This window comes from Panicum virgatum, chromosome 6K (assembly GCF_016808335.1).
Source record: "Panicum virgatum strain AP13 chromosome 6K, P.virgatum_v5, whole genome shotgun sequence".
Lineage (NCBI taxonomy): Eukaryota > Viridiplantae > Streptophyta > Magnoliopsida > Poales > Poaceae > Panicum > Panicum virgatum.
This window is the reverse complement of record NC_053141.1, coordinates 38,695,742-38,719,387: the sequence shown is the minus strand read 5'-3', so window position 1 is coordinate 38,719,387 and position 23,646 is coordinate 38,695,742. Positions and strand designations below refer to the sequence as shown.

Here is a 23,646-nt window from a genome sequence, read left to right as displayed (position 1 = left end):
AGGAAGGTAACAAAGATGGTACGGAGGAGGAGGGAGGGGTAGAAGATATTACGACTCCGTAAATTGGTTTTCATAATTCTATTGGAAAAATGAACCATCAGATGAACGAGTATTAATGAGATCCCAGCGGACCCAGCCGCTGCATCACGGTGTCCTTATTACAAAAAAGCAGCCATAGGCTACGGATATATAGCAATCAGATCAGAAAGAAGCTAACAAATGAAACAGTAGTTTTTCAAGCATAAAGCCGGTCACTATACCTTCACACATGCTTCTCGTAGACTACGGCCATGTTTGGATGGTGGGGTAAAGCAGTAAAAAAGGGTAAATTTGCCTCACATTTACCCCTAAAAATCCAAACATATAGGTAAATGTGTCCCTTTACCCAATTTGCCCCCTCTTTACCCCTTTACTCCTTGAAGGGTGTCAAATTGGAGTAAAACTGAGTACATGAGAGACATTAATTGCTATTTCCAACCACTTTTACCCCTACATCCAAACATCCCATGGAGTAAATTAGTTAGGGGCAAATGTGAGGTGTAAAACATTTATTTTAATAGGGTGATGGTATTCCTCATTTTGCAACTATGATCAAAAGGGAAACTAGCTAGTGAGCCCTCTAGAAATGATATGTATGTAAGAATTGATTGGTACTTTAGCTTTTTGTCTACCCTCCTTAATACATAGATTGGACTGAAAATAGTCCATTTTCGCATTGAGTCCATTGAAAAGTATGTTATTTATTAAGTTGCACATTGGCTATACAGGAAGCATGCAAAAAACATAATTTGTCACCAGCCAAAGATCTACGAATGGACATTTAAAGGAATAGAACAAACACATCAGCTATATGCATTCTTCCTCCTAAAAATATAATATTATAACAAACATGGTATTTTTTGTTAAAAAGGGGTACGTCCAAACTATGTATCTTCCCAAAATATCAAGGCACAGGCAATCCTTCATATGGCCATACCAGAATTTCGAGTCTCGCTCACGATTTCTTTTGCACTTTAGTGCTAGTAGTATAACTTATATATTTATTTCCAAGGGGATTCTACCAAACTCCATCCTCATTTAAACAATCATTTGCTGATGTGACAATTTATTTTGCCCATATAATTAAATTTGTGATGCCTAGCGACCCTTGATCCTAATGTGTGCACACATACACTATGTTCCATCTAGAGAGTCTATATTTCTTTTCGGGATCATGGTTTTGCCAAAAAAAAAATCTTAATATGCATAGTAATCTAGCTATTTAAGTATGGCTTTATGCACATGAAAGATTGATAACACAAATATGGATAGACTGCTAAGGATGAGATTAATGAGAACTAATCTTCCCCTACGGAGGTGCATGCACTTCCAACTACTAAGCTCTTTTTAGAACATTTATTCTATTTCCTTCCCATCTTTATTTCTGTTTTTCATTCTACTGAAAAAATATTAGATCAAATATCTATTTTATATATATTTGAGTGTTAGAAGAAGCCACCACGTTCGCCGAGAGGTCCAAAAAATTCCCACGTTAATCTAAAAAAGAGAAGGATTTAAACCGTTGGATTTTATAAAGATCTAACGGTCTAAACTATCTCATAGAGTCCATACCAAATACGATGGATCTAGACTTACTTAAAGAGTCCATATCAAATACGACTAGACAATTAGAAATTTTAAAAGAAGTAAATTTGTATCTCATATCATTTAGTATGAGAAGCTTATTATGGTATTAAAAATTCCCACGTTAATCTAAAAAAGAGAAGGATTTAAACCGTTGGTTTTTATAAAGATCTAACGGTCTAAACTGTGACACCTCAGGTGTCAATACTTTGAAATTCAATCAATACACATTAGGGAAAGTAAAAAGAAAAATTTGGGAAACCAATTCAAAAAGAAAGGATCAAATAAAAGACAAATCATACAAAAGAAATTAAAGGAAAAAGAAAAAAAAGGGAAGCAACTCAAAATTTATTTCAAAAATGTGCACAAAATTTTAGTTGCTCATGAGAGGTGTTTCAATTGACATGTGCTCAATTGAACTTCAGCCAAAATCAAGTCAAAAACTGATTAAAACTAAAGTCCTTTTGTGCAAATACGTAAATGTACCAATAGTTCAAAATGTGAGTTTCAAACGAAAATTTGCATAACACGAAAGTTGTAGATCTTGAAAAGTTATGCAAAAATGGTATTCAACACTTTTCCATCTGAGCCCTCCAAGTAGGAGATAATTTTTGTTTACCGAGAGGTCCCTGAAATTTTCAGAAATCGCAAAAGAGCCCCTACCTCCATCTCTCTCTCCCGGCTTGCTCTGTTTCGCCCGCCGCCCGCCGTACGCCGCCGGTGGACTTCGTCCACCGCGCGCCCACGGCCAAATGGACCCGGGGAAACCGTTTAATGCCACCTGGCCCGCCCCTTGGCACCTCCTCGCGCGCACACGCGTCCCAGGCCGCTCCCGAGCCGCCACGACACCCCGGCCGGCGCAGCGCCGCTGCCTCCTCCGCCCGCTCGCCGTCGAGCCGCCCAGGACCAAATCGACCGCCCCCAGTCACTACATTGCTCACCCAGGAGCTCTTTGGCCTATAAAGACCCCCAGAAACCCACGGTCGCGCCCCTTCTTCCTCTTCTTCCTCCTCCCGCCGCTCCGCCATGGCCGCCGAGATCCAGCTCGCGCGGACCCGCTAGCCCAGCCCCACATTGCCCCCTCCGACCACCGCAGCAGCTTCGCCACCTCCCAGTTAAGCTCCACGCGCGCGGAATCGAATCCAAACCCCCTCCCGAAGCCGTTCCCCTTTTGCGCCGCCGCCGGCGAGCTCAGGCTCACCGCGGACCGGCCAGCTCCGGGGAAGACCGAGCCCGACAGCTACCCCAGAAGCCTCCACGAGCTCACGCGGTGCTCGTGCGCGCCTTGTTCCCCTACCCCGAGCCTTCCTTCGCCTCCAGCGCCGGCGAACCGAACAACCGACCCGCCATCAACGCCGACGAGCTTGAACCTGTGCTCCAAACGCTCGAACGTCGACCAGGGTAGGTGTTCCTCGATCCTTTCTTCCCCACGCGCCTCCTCGTGGCAGCCCCGGTAAGCCCTGCACAGCAGAACACCACCGGCAAGATGCCACGGCGGAGAAGGCCGGCGAAGGACCCGGTTGTAATTTCTTTTTTTCGTTCAAGGGTGTCTCTGCAAGTTTTACAGTGTATACCAGTGAACTTCTAAAATGCGAAACAAATCACAGAAAAATCAGAAAAATGCAAACTCAACTGATCTGGAATCCTTGTAACAAAATCTACAAATTTTGTAACATTCACATTTGCAGAAACTCAACTGAATTTAATCTAGGGAAAAGAATAAGAAAACCACCTTATGCATGTTCATGAAGTTCTGCTCATCAAATGACTTTGATTTTTGGATATGTTATAAATAATGGGATGCTAAGATCACAGTAAAAAGATGACACCAAACCAAAACCGTTATCGGTTAGAACAATCAAGATTCTCTAATTTGTTGTTAGCAATTTCGATTTAATTCTGGAAAATGTGTACATGAACTTGCTCTGAAAATTTTACTACAGCCTTGTGCCACTGAATTCCTGCAAATCTCAAAAATTCAAATTTATTAGAGTTCATTTGCTTTATACCATGATTTATGCTTGTTTAATCAACTTAATTCCTCATATATAGTTCTTATGCTCAGAAAAATCTATATTTATTTCTGGAGTCTCTTTTTAGCTCTATGTTCCTGACTAAAAATTTTGAGCTGCAGTTACAGAGTTTTGCTTTGTTGAATAATCATGCTTAGCATCTTTGGGCTAGATTTACTATTTTTGTTCTGAGTAATCTACAATGTTTCTGATCATTATTTTTGGGCATGATCTTGTTTAGAGTATGTTCTACCTGTGATAAAAATTTCAGATGCAATACTGGTCTAATGCATCTTGAGAAATTCATGCAAACTCATGTTAAATTAACTGAATAACTAATTTATCATAGTGAGTTAAATCTTGAAAAATTTTCTGGAGTATGTTTAACTCAGGACTAGTCTCTGGTAAAAATTTGAGAACCAAATCCTTAGTAAAACTTTCTGTAGATTTAATCTTTGTTAATGGCTTGCTGTTTTTAATCTTTTTATCACCTCTGCTATATAAGTGTATAAAATCTGGAAAAATTTCAGTACTGAGTTTATGTTTTGAAGTTACTTGCATAAAATTTGTAGCACCAGAATCCATGTTGAACATTCTGTACAAAAAGATGAAGTAACTAGAGTAATCCATTTGCATGAATAGTTATAGTTCTTGCTCTATGGTAGATGCTGAAATTTATACCCTGAATGTTCAAGTTTGAATCTGAGTTACTTTATTGTTTCATCGCTAGCTCTTTAGTAGTTGTGTTGTTAAGAAATAATGAAAGCATGCTATGTGTTGAAATTAAAAATGAAAACCCAAAACCCCGCTCATTCATGAATAACCGTAGTTATGTGTGCTACTCTATAAACGATTGCCCATGCAATGAAATGTGAAATCATCACTAAATTAACTTTCATGGACTACAACTTTATCGTGAAGGAAAGAAATTATATTCCTGAATAACTCAAAATCTTGCATTGCATATAGAAACGGTTAACCTCGCGGACGGAGACTACGAACTGGTGCCCGCGGACTCTCGTGCGGAGCAGGAGGTTAATCTGAACTGTACTAACTTGTCCCAAGACCTGGGCCAAGCCCCAGAAGCTTTTCTGGCTGACAGTGCCCAAGAAGGCAAGCCCCGGAGCATAATCCCACTATTTTCCGAATTTTCATTCTGCTATCTATTTATTGATGTATGGTAATAGTTGGTTTTCTGCAATTAAGTTCTCTAGGCGTTGATCGAAAACCCTAGATGCATGATCCATAGGAATCTATGTTTGATACCGGATCTTTTTATCGACTAGTTGCCATGCTAAATAGGTACGGTAGAAGTCGAGTGCTTTCCTGCCTCTCGCGAGCAAATAGGAATTGTACTGACTTTAATTCCTGTTGAAATGTAAGGACAACGGGCGGGGTTGTGTAGTTGTGATACCCCGCTGGTGTAGTCAAAAATGGCTAAGGTCGCGGTGTGTGGCTCATTTCGTTAAGCGTTTGAAAGTACTAGCCACATACCGAGAAATATGGTAATCGGTAAGCTTAAGTACCTGATTGGACCGGCGAGTGGAACGATCTCGCGCCCTCCTGGTAGAAGTAGGGTTTATTTTTATGTCGCGACGTACGGGTGCAGAGTGGTCGGACTCTGTAGTCGGGGAGGGTGTTCCGGATCCACGGACTGGAAAGAAAGGGGAAAAGTAGCGTGGGCGGGAGCGAAGTCGATCCCCATGCGTGTGGTCTAGGTTCCCCTGGCCAGGTTGAAATTCGATTCGGAATCGTCCGCCTCTCACGGCATGAGATTGCTTAATGATTTCGGTCACATAGAGTAACAAGTGGAATACGATGATGAAAATACTGCTGGTTGATTAAATGGTTGCTCTACCATGTTTGAGTAGAGTTAGTTGCAAATTTAGAATGGTTAAATCCACTAGAATCTGGCTAAGTAAAACCTGAAAGTAAGGATCAACACTTAGCGGCATTTTTTTTTTGGCAAACAAACCCTACCATCCAAAAAGCTTGCATGTCTAGTTATCGGACTATGTTATATCCGGAGACGGGTCAGTCTTGCTGAGTATTAGTATACTCAGCCTTGCTTGTGGCACTATTTTTCAGGTACTAACTTTGAAGATCTGTTTGCGAGTCTTACTTGGCCTTGTACTCTGCCTCCGGGTTGGTCTGTTGAGTGGGATGGCCCTTCAGCTGGTGCTAATCACCCTCCCGCTGAGTGACGCATTCGTACGGGCTTTACCGATGCGTCACGTTATTTCGTTAGTTATCTTTTAATGCTTCCGCTGAACTTTAAGACTTGAATAATTTGAGGAGTTGGAACTCCGTAGTACTTCACTAGTCTGAACATGGTTTGTAATAAATTTTTTCTTTCCGCTGCAATCACTCTGAGATGTATGAAATGATTTGTGTTGTAATCTCTGGGCTCACCTTCGTGTGAGTGTTGTCTGCTGATCCTGGAATAGCGTGGCTTTTATCGAGGCTTCACTCGAGGAACTACCGGTGAGTGCCAAATTGGGTCAGAGTTGCTTAGCAACGAAGATCAGTGCACCCGGGCCCAGTAGTTTTGGGTGGTTCCGCCACATAAACTATCTCATAGAGTCCATACCAAATACAATGGATCTAGACTTACTTAAAGAGTCCATATCAAATACGACTAGACAATTAGAAATTTTAAAAGAAGTAAATTTGTATCTCATAACATTTAGTATGAGAAGCTTATTATGGTATGAGATACTAAATTAGCAATTTAGAAATATGTGATGCTAAATTACCAATTTAGAAATTGCAAAGATATGGACTTCAGGTGGGTTCTAATTTACGTAACTTCATTCTTCTACTAGCAACGTGTAATCTACTTTTTTAGTGTAAACCTTATGTAATACACGTCAATAGCATTTATGTAAATAGAAGGATATGGAATTCGGCTGCCTATGATTCTCTTTTACAAACTAATTTATTTGATTTTATCCTCCAGCTATAAAAAATAATTTTATAAAACAAAGTAAAAGCACAGATGCACACATATGCTCACGATTAATTAATTCTATGAATATGGCCTTGACACTACTCTATGTGCACTCTCGGAAAGACTGAGCCGATTGATCTTGAGATTAAGAAAAGTTACTTTAGGAGACTTGTTGTGCACGCTTAAGATATCATTGCTAATGCCTAGCATAAATCTAAAGAAAATACAAGCATCCATGCTGAGTCAAATACTCGCACTGAGTGGACAACTTCACCCAACCAACCTAACACACTGGCAAAGTTCATAAAAAAACTTAGCATCATGTATCTTCCTATTTATTATCCTTATATCACTGGCCACCTTCAACGCTTTCCATTTGCAAGCACAAGGGGAATGACATGACATGACATTACTGGAAGTAGCTAGCAAATTTGTAGATTAAAGATGACGAAAATCCTAATGTAACTTCAAGACCAATAACAAGGCAAAAGGCGACAACAGATTCAGTGTTAGAAGTCACCATGTCTGCCGAGATGGTCTAAAATTACTCAAAATTATCTAAAAAGGAGAAAAATATATGTTATTGGATTTTATGAAGATCTAACGATCTAAACTAACTTATAGAGTCCATATCAAATCTGATTAATAATTAAGAGTCCTTGATAACTAGCTAAATTTGGTATTTAAAAAATAACAATTAGGACTTGATCAAAGAGTACATGATGAATATGATTGGAATACCTAAATTCATAATAAAAAAATAGAAAAATTAGCCCGTGATAAAATAGTACATATTGAATATGATTAGCTAACGATATAGAGTAACTTAAGAGTCTATATCAAATACAATTAATAAATAGCTCATTTTGGAATTAAATTAAGAAAAATTAGGATATGCGACCAAAGAGTCCATACTGAGTATGATTAATAAATAGATAAATTTGGAATTAGAAAAAGAAGAAAACTTAAGGGTGAATATCAAATACAACTAATAAATAGATAATTTCAGAACTAAAAGGATTAAGAAAATTAGGATATAACCAAGGAGTCTACGCCAAGTATGATTAGTAAATAGATAAATTTGTAATGAGCTATTGATCTACATTTAATAAAACTCCATAAAAAAATAAACATTCGACAACACTTCATTTTTGCAAAGTATAATTAGATGATAGGGGAAGCATAACCTGTAGACACCAGATGTGTCAAGTCGCAACCTCATCTGATAATGAAAAGAAATTGATGAAGATGAGGATTGACTGTATTATGCTATTTTTTTAAGAAAATAAACATATAACATATATCATAGAAGTTGTGGTCTTATATAAAGGCACCTCAAAGAGGAGCCAATTACAAACTCGGTCAAATGGCCAGACACACATGAACACCTCCACACATCACAGAAGCGCAAACCTAGATGAATCCATAAATAAGCTGCAAAACATTGTCATCACTACCATGAAGCTCGCCTTGAAGGCTACTAGAGGAACCGACATGCAAACTGGCCCATAATGATGCTTGGGCCAGTGTCGTTGAAGCTTGCCAGGAGCCTTGAAGAGGAAGAAGATCCCATTGACGAAGACCAACACCTCCGACCCAAGGATGCAGATGAAAACGGCGCCAGCGAGAAGAAAAGCAAAGTCCTTAAATCTATGGGAAGGCTTCCAACACAACAAACGGTTGAGATCCGTGAGAACCTGGAGAGAAAAAGGCTCAAAGCTGCTTTAATAAAAAAAGTTGCAAGGAAAGAGGTGAAGCAAACCGGAATCACAACAAAAATTAGTAAGCAAAGACCGCATAAAGAGAAGAGGAAGGAGGAGGAACTGGCAGAACAGAACCATGCGGGGCCGAGAAAACAGAGAACGGTGAGGAGATGTGGCCGGGCGGAGCAAAAGAAACAAGAAAGAGATAAGGAAATTTTATTTGGTTTCATCCTGCAGCCACCACAATGGAGAAGATGATGATGACACCATTCGCATCGGAAATGGCCACAGATGTAGGGGAGCGGTGGCACACGGCCAAAGAAAACATGTTCGAATACAACAGACCATAGATAATATACCAACATATACACTAGGAGAAAGGAATCAGCCCACCTCCCTCTTCTCCACTGCCGAGACCTCGGAAGAGAAGAGGAAGGGGCCTGAAGCGATGGGACCTGGATGAGCTATAGTAGAAAGGGTAGGAAGAGAATATGGATGGGAAAAGCTTTGAGCACAAGGGTTGCGAGTCTGTATTATGCTATTTAGATTGGCATTGCAAAAAGCATTACATTAAATGAATGGTGGTTTAGTAATGAGAAAAAATTGGAATCCTAATTTTTTTTTGAAAATGCTTATAAATACTTCGATCTATGTGAACTAATCAATTGATCTATGGAAAAATGTTTAGGTTGATTAGATCTTGAAATTAGAAAGACTTTAAATAGTTCATAAAAATAGACGTGCCGACGAGACCTTCGTTGAGTACAACAAATAAATACAAATAAGTTTTAAATAATAAGATAATTTAGAGAAATTATCACATTTGTTGAAAAAACAAAAGAATAAATATCACTGAATTTTATGATGATTTAAAGACCTTAATTATTCTATGAGGTTACCCTAGCCTTGATATAACTTCAATTGTCTAAGAATATACTTGGCCTCGAAACAACAAAACAAAATTTATTTTTTCAATTTTAAAAAGATAGCAAAGGTTAGTAGAAAAGCTAGATACCCGCGCTATTTGCGCGGGCCACCTTGCTAGTTAAAAATAAAGTAGTGTTCCATCTTCCATGAAACCAAATTACATGATAAGGTGCTACCATTTTGTTCTTCATTTCCCCTTTATGTTCTCCTAAGTGAACAAAATCCTATTTCCTTTTCATTATTTTAACAACAGTTCGTTTGATACACAAGGTGTTCTAGTCTGGTCTGGTACTCTCCAATACTGAAATGGTCAGATACCACCATTTTTACTTTCACCTCATCACGCATTATAAAATCGATTAGGATGATACCGTCTGCCACACACATCACCATGCCTTAGGATGACAGGGAGCAGACATGTTCCATGGATCTCACACGTCACTCCCGATTGCCAGCCATGGATTGGAAGGCGGGGCCGGGTGCGATGAACCGACGGGGCTGTCGCCGCCGCCCAAGTCAGGCTGCCGGCATAGTTTATTGCCGCGAGACAGTGAGATCGGCGTTCGCCTGCGCTGTCCTCGCGCATGGCTCCAGCAGCGGCCTGGACGGGGCAAGCACAAGCAGCAGGCAGCATGCTGACGATGACGAGAGATCCTCCTCATGTTCTCGAGCACTGGTCCTCTCCTGCCCCGTGCACAGAAGCTACGCATGGATTCGATGGGATCATCGGTTGTTAATTGCCGGTTTACAGCGACAACTGCCCGGCCGTCAATTGTTTATCTGCATCGCCATGTGAGGTGACAGCTCATCGATCGAGCTTCATCAGAGTAAAAGCCGCGGCATTTTTCTTTCAGAAGAGAGCGGCATTTTTCAAAAGCCTTTTTTTTTCTTCAGATTCGTGTCGTCGTGGGAGCCCGGTAAAAACTCAGTCCGTTCTTTCATTACCAGCCGGTGAAATCGATGTTTAGCTGGTAGCTGGTGGTGCGGCTCCCCTCCTGCAGGCTGCACTAATTTTCAGCTGTGGATCTTGCTCTTTCAACCTGCTGCATCTGTACTGCACCAACATGGGAATGAGAGAGTTCAGAGATCATCAGGGACGGCCGGACGGGACGAGGCCCCTACCAAGATCATGGGCCACTGTACTCCTGTGCTCTGTAAAGGAACTGCCCACTGAATGCAAATCTTATCCATCCTCGCGGCTTTATTAATACGTATGCCTCGGAGCGAGTTAGAGCAAGTATTACGACCGGCGAAGAGCCGGCTGAATCCTCCCTGGCGGAGAGAGAAAAAGAGAGAGAGCGTAGCGAGCGTTTCGCGAGACGGCGGCCGGAAGCGGGCGAAGACGGCCGGAAGCGGGCGAAGACGCACGCGCTGTGCTCCCGTTCGCTGCTCGGCTGGTGCGCTCTCTTTTCATTGCCTACCGTCGCTTTCGCGCTACAGCTGCTGAATAAAAAAAGGGCAACCTCCAGCTGAGCTGGAGCTCGCATCCGCCGGCAAGCGGGCGGCGTTATAAGTTTTGCTCTTATGGCCTGCCAAGGTACAAGGCGTGCCACTGTTCCTCTCCAAACAAGAAATTAAAAAGCAACAAATTGGAAAGGGGTGCTTTCGGCGAGCTCACCGTTCTTGTTCTGTACCTCTGCACCAGCCATTGCTCCCAAACCAGCCAGCCATAAGCCTGTGTCCAATCCACGATCGGGCACTTGGCGTTGTCCCGCCGCTGGTCTATCGCCGTTTAAAATCACTACTAGAGGCGCTAGCTACAGCCATGCATGTCGTCAGGTGACAAGGGCACCACCTCTCTGATCTGAGCATTGTTTTTTTTTCTACTTCTTTTTGTTCTTCTTCTCCCAATCAGTGATTCTCAAGCATCCACGTCCGGTAACAGTGACAACCTGTGGTCTCCTAAATTCCTAATCAAATGCAACGGTCTCTGTATAGAAAAACGCCCGCAGGATTATTCGTTGCTGAAACATGTCCAGGACACGGCGCCAACGCCTGCCTTTTCCTCGTTTGACAAGAGGCATCTCCCCAACAGTATGTGTCTTCTGCGTGGTGTGAACAAACGCAGGGAGAAGGAGCAGGTAGAGTAGTGCTGGCAACATGCTAGTGCTCCATGCTGTTGCTGTAGGGTCAGGCAATTCTATTGTAGTTTTCCTCTTTTTTTTTTAATAGAGCATTTCATTCTTTTTCAGAGCAGTATCACAAACGTTCAACAATCATTCAGCTGACAGCTCCTGGCGTCTAGAAACTGCTTGATTTCTCAGCGATCTGACTTTATGTTACCCTAGTATTAGTGCTCTTATTGTCCTCGTGTTTATGTTCGTGTAGGAGCTTTCATATAAGGAGATATTTTTTTTATCCTTCAGAGATTATTGTACTAGATCATTTAAGTGAATATTAGAATTTATGTATATGGATGAACCTTCACAACAGAGCTGTCGACTATCCTGAAAATCCTTTTCCTTTTTCAATAGAATGCAATTGCTCATAGAAATGTACATAATGCAGCCGGTAGTGTGAGAGGCCAGTTGATAAAACAGTTCATCATGCTACTCTGAAATCAGCCAAATTGTCGATAGTACTTTCTCTGAAATTGGCCGAATCGACAATATTACTTTCTTCGATTTTTATATATACCTGCACGGCAAGGATGCCAATATGAAAAGGAAACTGCCTCTCTGTGTTTCTTGCCTCACTAGACTTCATCAAGTGCTAAAAAGTACGTTTTGATGAGAGAATATATACCAAATGAATGATATTATGGGAGACTTTTTAGTTTTCAAAAGGTGACAAGTGGGGGCCCAAGGCGTGGATGGAGAGGGCGGCATCAGCATTGTGAACTTGCATGGTCTTTAGTGTGAAATGAATGATATCTTTCAGATTGCCAGACCAAAAAAGTTGCAAATCTCTAGACTGCACGGGCAACAGTTTTAAACAACTTGATGATGTCAACTTGTACCGCCTATAATACAGCTCGGTTTGTTATCTTGCGTTTAGTTTGCATCACTAAAATGCAGGATAAAGTTGTCATCCAAGTTGGATCAAGGTTTAGGTAGGCACGGGCAGGTGTATATCTGGAAGATATGCATGGGTAATGGGGTTGACTTTGTTCTCACAAAGGTTCATTTTTTTAAATACTAGTATGCGTACGCCGCACATGATGTTTGTCAAAACAGCACAAGAGAATCTTCTTCCTGAGATTTGTATTATTCTGTTTTTGAATTATATGCTGTCAGCCTGTCATTATTTTCCTTGATGGATGGAATAACCAGTGGTAAATGTCAAATGAACAATCAGGTTCCAAAAATTTGAATTTGAAAACACGAAATAAGCTGATATGTTGTTATCGTGGGCCGCATTCATTCTGAATTTCTGATGTCCTTGTTGAATGAAGAGTCTTTCGCTTGATTGTGAAATGTCATTATCATGGGCACCGCTGAATATTCAGATAAGTGGTTCTTCAAAAAAAAAAAATCGGATAAGTCGTAGGACGTGACATCACTTGATCTTGTAAACATCTTAAGACCCATGATCAGTACGGTCCAACAGGTAGCTATCAGCACGTAAATTCTTGTTACTCCTACTATCGATCTCATCACAGAAACGAAATTACACGACAATTAGCTGCCAGGTGGGGGCTCACTTTTTTGTTTTTGGAAAAGAAAGGATTCTCCTTAGCACTGCTTGATTGGAAGCACCAATTGCATTATTTTTTCTGTGAAAAATTAATCTGCAGGCATCTTAAGGCTGCTAACCGTATCTATCCTCAGATTCTGCAGGTGCTCAAGTTTGAAGTACTGAAAGAAGTATTCTTGAAAATAATTTGAAGGTACCCAAATGCTTGTGCTCTATGTGCAACAGTACACCTAACAACCGCTAAAGTTTCAGAACATCATATTCTGGAAAATCTCAAATGATATGCTCCAGAATTAAGATTGTGTGGTTCTGAAAATGGTTGCTCTACTTGAACAATTATTAACAGTTCTCCCATCTAAACTACCGATGCAAATTTTTCGACAAGCATTGTCGTCGAAAGTCATCTATCTGAACTGTTGAGAAGTTGAAGTTTGCAGATGCCACTTTTATGAAAAGTAGCAGTAGATGAACAGCAGAGAAATCCTGATGACTTTGTAGACTCACTATTCCATTGATTTGCTAAAAGATGATGATCTTGCTTTCGGTCCATTGCTCTCTGTTCTTTATTTTTTTATACCAAAAGTCCAATACGATATGTTTATATATACACGTATTGGAATGAGATGAAAGCGGTTCAGAAACTATAATCTTTTATATATACACGTATTGGAATGAGATGAAAGCGGTTCAGAAACTATAATCTTTTATATATACACGTATTGAATCATCAGGTACAAGCAAAAGATTCAGAAGTAACTGCGGGCTGATCGAACCGCCAGCTCTCGGGCCAACAAAAAAACGCGAGAGGAGACACCTGCGTGCGCAGGCAAATCTCCTTGCAATTCTAAACACGCCTCTAATGAACAACATCTCCCGTGCCCTGGCCGCCGGGCCGGCGGCAGCCTGCTCCGTCGTCCAATGTCACTCCGTTTGCGCTTTGCCCCTGTAGGGCTTGAGGATCTGGAAGGAGCAGAGCAGGCTGGCGTCGACGTTCATGAGCGCGCCGGCGTTGTTGAACTCGCCGCAGTAGTTGGGCGCCGAGAATATGGTGACGAGCTGCCGGTCGGCGAAGAACTCGTAGCCGTCCTCCACGACCTGCAATGGCGATTTCATTAGGACTGAGCTTGGAGAAGACGCCTGTTTAGGACTGAGCAATTTAGGAATGGAAGGGCGGTTGCCTGGTGCGCGCGGCAGATGAGGTCGAGGTCGTGCTTGGTCAAGAACTCGGCGACCTTGTCGGCGCCGAAGGTGAAGGAGACGCCGCGGTCGTTGTCGCCCCAGCCGGAGCTGTCGCGGTCGGGGTCGGACCAGAGGAGGTCGCAAAGGAGGCCCTGGTCGGGGACGTCGACGGGGCGCTGGATGTCCCTGATCCGGGCGAGGCTGTCGAGGTCCGGCGAGAGGCCCCCGTGCATGCAGAGGATCTTGTCGTCGATGACGGCGGCGACGGGGAGGCAGTTGAAGCAGTCGGTGAAGAGCTTCCAGAGGCGGACGCTGAAGCGGCGCTTGCACTCGTCGTAGAAGCCGTAGATGCGGTTGATGGAGGCGCACTCGTGGTTGCCCCGGAGCAGGAAGAAGTTGTCCGGGTACCGGATCTTGTACGCCAGCAGCAGGCAGATGGTCTCGATGCTCTGCTTGCCGCGGTCCACGTAGTCGCCCAGGAACAGGTAGTTGGCCGTCGGCGGCAGGCCGCCGTACTCGAACAGCCGCAGGAGATCCGAGAACTGCCCGTGGATGTCACCTGCATGGAGGCCGCCGGATCGATGAGATGTGAGTCAGGCCAGCGGAAGGAAACGAAGCAAGAAAGGGCCTCGACGCACCGCAGACGTTGATGGGGGCCTCGAGCTCGAGGAGGTTGGGCTGGGAGAGGAAGACCTCCTTGGCGGTGACGCAGAGGTTCCGGATCTCGGCCTCGGTCAGCAGCACCTTCTTCCCCGGCGCCTTGTGCTTCTTCCCCTCCAGCAGCCGCCGGATCAGCTCCTCCACCGCGCTCCCGTCCATGACGCACGACGTGTCACCCGGCGGCGGCGAACCTTTGGTCCGACCGTACAGGCAGCCTTGCCCTTCTTGGACGGGAGGGGGGAGACGAGAGGACCCCGCGTGTCGTGTTGTCTGCCTCGGGCCCCGCTCTATGCCCGCGCAAACGCTTGGCCCGCGGCGACTTGCCAAATCGGGCCGGGTGGCGGCGGGAAGAGCGGCTCGCCGGTGAGGGTGGGGAAGGGTCGATCAAAATGCGAATCGCCGGCGCCCGCCAGCGCTGGGTGGGTGGGTCGAGCCGTCGTTCTGGTCAGCCCAGGCAGGCCCTGTTCGATGCTGATCCATCTTTCGGATGGGCCCAAACGACACGCTCCCAAGTCGTGGTCAACTGAGCCCAATGGGCTTGCATCTGCACACACCAAGACCGCGTCAAGCGTACGGCCTGGCAACATTCAAAGCCCAGGTTTGTTGTTGAGTGGCGGGCCAAATTCTTAAGCGTACGGCCCGACAACATTTTCTCGGTCTAGGCGGTCTTTAGTTCAAATTTTTGTACTATTTCACCAAAGTGGGATTCTATTTTGGAAAAACAGTACAAAATTTTGAACTAAATAGGGTTGGAGGTGCACCTAAGGTCACCTCTTTGCAAGCCTTTTTTTGACCCTGTACCATGATAGCCTGTAATCCGTTTTGAAGGTGCTTTTTTAACAAACGACGCATTACACTAGCTCGCCAATCTCTTTTTCCGGCTTCACAAGTGGTGTACCCATGGTCCACCATTTAAGTCGGTTGAAATCTTTCTCATAAATCCATATGGGATTAAACACATTAACTCCTAGCATTTATTAGTAGGCTTTTAATTCTTTTATTGTCAAAGAATAAAAATGGGGTGGGGAGCTTGAGCCCCCTGCAACACCCTAGATGTTAATTACCTTTAGTTAGAACTAATCTATATATTTAACAAAATCATTAGTACTAATCATGCATGCATAAATCCATTAGATAGATTTTGCTAGCATTTTAACACATGTAATGATGAATTTTGTTTAAAAGCCTTTTTAATGACTTATTGATACTCTCTCACAATAATGTAACTATTGGCATAGGGCGTACTTAAAAATGGCAGGGAAGTTGGGGTGAAAATGCTAGAGAATTTGAAGAGGGACATTAAGGATTTTGAGAGGGGGATAACAGCAGTTGTGGCAGACCTGCACCATGACAACATACTAAAGCTATTTGCAGTGGCTGATGCAGAGTTTCAACTTAGGGGGGGGGGGCTTGGTTCTTCCTCCTCCGTATCTCCACTCATTTCTTCACCCTTTTTTTTCTCTTTTTCTCTCATATTTCTCCTTTGATTTCAATGGAGGTTTTGGGCAGTAGGGGGGCTAGAGCACCCCTATAAATCCACCCTGGCTATTTGGGCATTGCTTTGAAGGTGAGTGTAGATTTTAAATCTAGGAGTATGCTGCTAATAATAGTCTTGAAAATGTTCTCTATGAAGGTACTATTTTTTACATAGTGGGTAGAAGATTATCAAGGTTTAATAGAATTTGCTTTCAAATGTAGCATCTTCACGAGGACAAAAGCTAGAGTGGGAATTGATGTTCAACAACAATCCGCGGATAGCTCAAGGGCTTTGCTATCTTCATAGCAAAAACATGCTTCACAAAGACCTAAAGCCCCAGAATGTCCTTCTTGACAAGGACTTCATTCCGAAGATAGCGGATTTTGACATGACGAGGATTTGTGATAGTCGAAATACCCACAAGACCACCAAAAAGGCGGCCGGGACAATATAAGTACACAAGCAGCCAACAATTTCACCATTATTATTAAGAATGGTAACTACTAACCGCCAAATGAGAAAATCAAATTGGGCATTCTTTGACACCTATGGTCAGGGGCAAATCCAGGATTTGTGCTTTGGGTGGGTGCATCCTTCTTTTATTCTTCTTCTCTCCCTTCTTTTCTCTTCCTCCTCCTCTTTCCATGGAGTTCTTGGGGTGGTGGTGGGGGGGGGGGCTTAAGCCCCCTGTAACACCCCAGATATTAATTACCTTTAGTTAGAACTAATCATATATTTAATAAAATCATTAGTACTAATTATGCATGCATAAATCCATTAGATAGATTTTGCTAGCAATTTAACACATGTAATGATGAATTTTGTTTAAAAATGCTTTCCAATAAGAGCTAATATCATGTTTCACTTAATAATATTAAAAATACGTAACTATGAAAGATAATAAATTTATGCTAAAAAATTGTTTTGAAGGCCAGATGATCAAGTAAGATCCTTTAACGAGTTTCAAAAAGAAACCATTTCAAATTTCTAGTTTAAACGTCCAAACATATGAAGTATTTGTTTAGTTAAAAGCATCTAGATTTGAGCGGCTGTTAAACTTTATTTTGACTAAGCACAACATTTTTGGACAACAGGAAAGTTGTAGACCATCTAATGGAATAATGGATTTTCTAGGCAGTACGATAAGCACATGGAAAAACAATATTTAGTCGCCTAAGCTCGCAGTTAAACCTCGGTCAAAATGTTGTTTGCAGACTTTACTGAAAATCTCCCAAGCAGCTATGGCCCACCGGTCATCCTCTCACTTCTCTCCTTCCCGTACCTTCTCCTGTGCTCAGTACAGAGCACGGCATGGCACCTTGCCGTGCATCCTCTCCCGGGCCACCACGCCTGTCCCTCTTGAATCCACACTTTCTTTTCTTATTTTCATGACCAAAATACACCTAAATACTGCAGCAGAATACACGCACGGTACACAAGGTCACGAATCTTAACTAAATTGCAGCCGTACAGATTTCACAGGCTTCTGCCATTGCCGCTGATTTTTCTTCTGCTGCCACAGTAGCCTGCACACACCACAGCTTCAAATTTTGGGAGCATGAGCGCTTCACGAAAAACTTAACGTTTGTCATGCGGCGATGCGCCGGATCCAGTGTAGTACTAGTGTCAGGCAGTCACAACTCACAAGTAAACAAGGTGCCGTCTTGATTGGCAGAGAAGAATTGATAGGATTTCTCATACGAGGTAGGTTCGCCAGCCAGTTCCCAAGAAGGCCGTTCGTCTCATGTGTTCTCCTTGACTCCAGTATTGTTTGGACTCGGGCACTACTACGAAACACAATATCCCTCCCGTCATCCCATTCCCATACACGCCGACCGGTCTGGTGGAGGATCGCGGATGAAGCAATTTCGTTGGAACTCGCTGGGTTTAGATATAGTAGTTGTTTCACCGCTGCTTGTGGACTTGTGGTAGGATTTGCTGGTTGCCAATTGTTAACTCCGTAATTTTTGTGCTAGGAACTGTGTGTGATGAGTTTGGGACCTCTGTTCCTAAACTCGTGTTTGCAACATTTGCTTCTCTCCCCTCTTAATGAAAAATGTGTCTAGGCACGGCCGCGAAAAAAAAGATAAGCCGCACTTGATGGTTAAATAAACTACACCAGATTATATTATGTGAGGGTGTGTGGGGAATCGACGTTCCAGCAGCAGGATACTATCCATATTGATTGCCGGCTCTTAATAATCTGCACGCGGGTACAGATAAGCTAGTCAAGACGTCTTTGGTTTAGAGTTGATACGGTAATTCTTTATAAAAAAAACCTCTGATCAAGGGAGACGCCGCATACATCTTCCATTGTGCCAATGAACCATGGTAGAGAGAAAAAAAAAGAAATTACCTTATCTGTAAACATAATTAATATATGTTACTTGAGCAGTTGAGCTGGGCACCAGGATCAATTCAAGATAGCTTCGCCCTTGCTTCTAATTAACCACCCAAAAAGACCTACTCCCTCCATTCCATAAAGGCGGTTCATTTAGAAAATTTCAAGCATATTACTAGTAGTGGAAAATAATTATATTACCCCTAATTAACTATAGCTGTTGTGATTGAAGACTGGGTTGTTTATTTGGCTCCCTAGATCTTCAATAAATGCAAATTTGAAGGCTAAACGGACTATCTTTGTATTAACTACTAGACACAGACCGGTTCCAAGATCTGTTGGATCAGGATCGAGAGTGACGACTCGAGCCATCACCACCGGTTCTTGACCCGACAGTGATGTCCGTGTAAAAAAACTCCATTGTGCCCCTGCTCCGCACCGCTCGCAGCAGGTTCGCATCGCTGCCCGCTGGCCGTGCCTCCACGACGCTGCCACAGCCCCTCTTGCAGCGCGCCGCCGCCCCTCCCACTTGGCCGCTTGCCCCAAGCCCTCACGGATCCACCAGCCGCCCCGTTCGGCCGCTTGCCCAGTGCTGCGGTAGATCCACGCGCCCCGCGCCGCTCGTTGGGAGGCATGCCAGGAGCGGGGCCTGCGTGGGACCGCCGGCGAGGTAGGGGGAGGGAGAAAGGCGGCCGGGAGAGGAGAGGGGAGGGAGCCGGGGAGGAGATTGGAAAGGATGGGAGGGAGGCAGAGAAGGGAAGGGAGTAGGGGCGGAGGAGGAGAGGTAGAAGGGATCAGTGCGGGAGGAGAGGGAAGCAGCGGCATGGGAGAGGTAAGTATGAGATGAGACTTGGGAGAGAATGAGAGGAGGGGGAGGGAAATAATGAGCGGTCATGGCATCATTGCCGGGTCCTAACATGAACCGACTGTGGTGCCCATTGAGCCTACCACTGCCGGTTCGTAATACGAACCGGCAGTGATATCCATTATCACCGCCGGTTACAAATAGAATACGGTGATGAGGCATTTGGGGTGACTAATTCTGTAGTAGTGTACCTCCCTTGCGCGAATGCTTGCCTAGCTCCCGCGTGCCGCCACATCCCTATTCCATACTCTCCCTCATGTGACGCCTTCCTCTCTCAATTAACTCTAGGACAAATAATGTCATGGATATCTCTCTCTAGTCTCTATATATAGCACGTCCTGTAACTGTACTTTTATCATGTTTGTTACCAATTAAGTCCGCATTGATTATCGTTATTACATGCCAGACGATGGCACGCATCTTCTGACAGTATAACCCATCATCATTCATTGTCATTTCGTTATTCCCTTGAATTAAACAAATTAATGGAGTAAGTTTAGAATCAGGAATTATTCATCCTCCCTCCCTTCCTCCCTCCATCCCTGAAACAACATGGGTGTATCCGGCACATGTCTTTCCTCCCACTTTCCACTAGATTCTGACCCTTCTTCTGTGATGGGGATCATATTGTATACGCACACCAGCCATTAGTTCCTCATGCGATATAGGGCCATATCCGGTTTGCTTATAGGGGATTATATTGATCTAGGGGAAAGGTGCAGCGTGCACACTGTTTGCTTATTACTAGTTTATTCTTATATGCGAGATCAATTATTATTAACCAATGCAATCAGCTGGTGCCTTATTCTGTATTAACAAAACCTAATCTCCCTGATCGAAGCATGCAGTTGGTTTGTTTGCAGGTCGCCGGCCCTTGCATGCGTGCTCCAGTAGTGCAGCTTTTCTCCATCTTCTTTTTCCTTTTGGCCTCTTTCATCTTTGGCATATGCACAGTGGGTGTTGGAAGTACGATACTGTATCAGTCACTGACATCGTGGGCGCAATACGTTGATCAACGCAACGAGTTGTCCAGGTTCAAGGTTATGCTGATGCGTATGGGTTATGGATTAAACTAAACACAGTGCTCATCAGTGCTAGATTGCTAGCAAGAACAGGCCATGAGGTGGGCTTTAGCAAACGATTTGAAAACACTGAAAGAGCACGCTTTGCACACCGGTTTTACGATTATAAAATTGCAGATTTCATCGACAGTAGTAAACATGCAAGAGAATAGGACAGGTCTCTTGGGACTTGATATACGAGAAGATGCTAGTCTCAAATAAAAACGAGTGGCGGCACATGCATCGCCGAATTTGGACATTATTACCAAGAGGCAAGAGGTGTCTACACATCACTCTTGAGTATTAATTTTCTCGAACAATATAATGACACTTGATGAGCTTGATTTGTCCATTAATGGTACGTCGCACAACTAATTAAAGGGTACAAAACTTCAACATCATCACGCACATTATATATATATATATATATGAACTATACCCGCCCTCTCATGGTCTATCACATCCTCTCTATTGCCTAACAAAGCAGCCATGACTACTGCACTGAGGACATCAATTGACTGCTTCAAAAAAGGGTCCCGTCCTCTACATCTTCTGCTGTTCGAGCACCCCCCACGTTTTTTTTTACGTATTGGCGAAGCTAGAGTAAATTGAAGGAGGGTGCATTTACCTTGGTGCATGTAGTTGAGTGATGAATAGTGCATATATATATACGGAGAAAATTTAGACTTAATCACCTTTTTTGCATTTTTCTGTGGGTGCATCATATCAGCACCGCCTAATTACTATATAGCTTCGCTCCTGTATGGCCGTCTGTATACAAGCACGCACTCGGCATGAGTGTTTGACTTTTTTGTGTGTAAATTTGGCCACTTACTAGTTACCACATGGTCTTCATGGTATGCTCCGAGAGTAATTAAAATGGACAAACTTTGATCAGTTTGTATATTTATTTTCTAAATTTCAGTCATTTGATCAAGAATCAAACTTCTTGGCCAATAAAATTGTATTGGCTCCTCTGGTATCTTTTTTAAACTGGGATGACTATAAACATTAGGCTGAAGTGGTGAACCCAACCTTTGCCACGATTAACCGTGCTTATTATTCACCCTAACTTAAGCCGCCGCCATCAAAGGAGATGGTGATCATGCCATGAAAAGAGCACAATCTTCACGCTATAAATCAAAATTTGTGAAATTCTTGATTTCTCAGCTCGAGCATCATACCTGGTACCTCATCAGTGCTTAATGCAAAAATGCAGTCTAATCCAGATGTATATATATCCATGTTTGTGTACTGAATGTATACATGTATACTAGTAGTACTGCCTATTTTAATTAAAGGAACCACCTCTTGGTGTGGGGGCATGCATGGTAGAGAGTCATCATAAACTGCAACTCCATCCACCAGGGTAACCTTCTCATAGGTCGTCTTTGCCACCGTCAGAATCGCCAAAGGTCATCTGAGATGAATGTATGATCATCGTCGCCGTCGATCATATCCTGTGATGCCTCTCCACTCAGCGGCATCACTGGGTGAGGGGAACCGTACATGAAATCATCCAATGCCGGAACAATATGATGGGCCGCCGCAGTCCCCGCCGCCGACGACACCGGCATTGATGGCAATGTGTCCATGAAAGACCAATCAAGGTCGTCGTCACTGCCGGCGAGGGCGGTCCCACTACCGTAAGTAGTGGATGGCAGTGACAAGGCCGTCCTGTCAATGCTTGCTCCTCCCGCGGGGGCAGCTTGCTGCGACGGCGACACGGCGGTGCTCGCCGACGACGCAACAGAACTACGAGCCGGCTGGTTGGCGTGCCTGACGGCTTCGGCCTGAATCTTCTCAGGCGTCAGCAGCGCGCCCGGGATGTGCCGGACGTTGGGCGGGGACTCCGGGAAGTTGAGCGACCCAGCTCGGGATCCCCGGAGGCAGACGGCGGCCGCGTCGAACGCCCGCGCCGCCTTCTCGGCGGACTCGTAAGAGCCCAGCCAGATCCTCTCGCGGCTGTTGGGCATCCGGATCTCCGACACCCACCGGCCCCATTTCCGCAGGCGCACGCCCTTGTAACGCCGCTCCGCCGGCGGCCGCGGCGAGCCCTCGCCGTCGCTGCGGCTCGCCCCGGCGCCATCATCCATGGCTCGAGAGATGTGTGGGTTGGGGAGAGGACTTGATTTGCCAAGATTGATTTAGCTTAGAGATCGAGTGGAAGAAGCTTGGACCAGCCGAGAGAGATTTATACTACATGGAAGACGCGGGGTCGATGATGACTTAATCCTCCGTGTGGCCGATGGATGGATAACAATGGTGATGGTCAACCTCGCCATGGGAGAGGGGGGATCGGAGGGGGCATGAGGAAGCTAAGGAGGTTGATGGGTGTATCAGGTGGTTCGGTACAGAGAATTAGAATATTGAACAGCTCGATCAACATGTCAATGTGAGGCGATTTTGACGAGCACGTTGGAAAAATGCAGGTGCGTGGCTGAAACAATCAATAGTTCAATAGTATAGGTTTGTGCCCTTTTGCTGTTCTGTCCCAGGCTCCCAGCTGAGTGAAGCTGAGAGGTCAAGTTGACAACATTGACCTCATATATTGTGATGAGTGATTGTCATGATGACTTGTAGGTTTTGGCGTGTTAGCTTTATTTTGGCTTGCGTTTGTGTCAAGCTAACTGCTATGTGTGCGTTTTGTTTATGTTTTTGTGTTTCCTTCTTCAGTGCCCGTGTGGAGCGTTAGGTGTTGACGGGTGGTCAACACATGAAGTGGACTAAGCGTGGTGTAGTCCCGACTCTGTGGAGATTGCGCCGTGTGCTTGGTCTTTGGTTGCAGGTACATGGGCGTCAAGTGTCGACGGAGAACTGCCGTGGAGGTGCTGTGGCCGATGGACCGTGCGGTGGACGGCGGTGAAGGGCAGCCGGGACCGGAGCTCGGGACGGGCGGCAGCTGTGGAGTCCACTCCTGGATCGAGGGCGCAAGCGACGATGGAAGGCGGGTTTCTTGGTTTGCGCCACAAAACCAAGGAGGCGGACGGCGGTTGAAGACGCCAAGTCGTGGAGGCACGGGCGTCATTCTCGGGACTGACGGAGGCGACGGGCGTCGACAGCGTCTAGGGCCTCGCTGCGAGCGAGGAGGTGACGGGCGTCGGGCGGCGTCTAGGGCCGTTAGAAGGCCGAGGCGGGAACGACATCTAGGGCCACGGCGTGGAGGCGGGAATCTTCCCGCGCGAGGAGTTTTGGCAGTTTTCTCAAAACCG

At 44.5% G+C, this 23,646-nt stretch overlaps 1 protein-coding gene and 1 pseudogene across 1 annotated transcript; both read right to left on the bottom strand.

Annotated features, from left to right (window-relative positions):
* Window positions 1–13,588: 13,588 nt before the first annotated feature.
* Window positions 13,589–14,958, bottom strand: LOC120639212 (annotated as a pseudogene).
* Window positions 14,959–21,834: 6,876 nt separating this feature from the next.
* Window positions 21,835–22,530, bottom strand: LOC120713467 (ethylene-responsive transcription factor ERF018-like). The gene has a single exon (XM_039999425.1). It carries the CDS (start codon window positions 22,528–22,530, stop codon window positions 21,835–21,837), a length of 696 nt encoding a protein of 231 aa, XP_039855359.1.
* Between the last annotated feature and the right edge of the window lie 1,116 nt (window positions 22,531–23,646).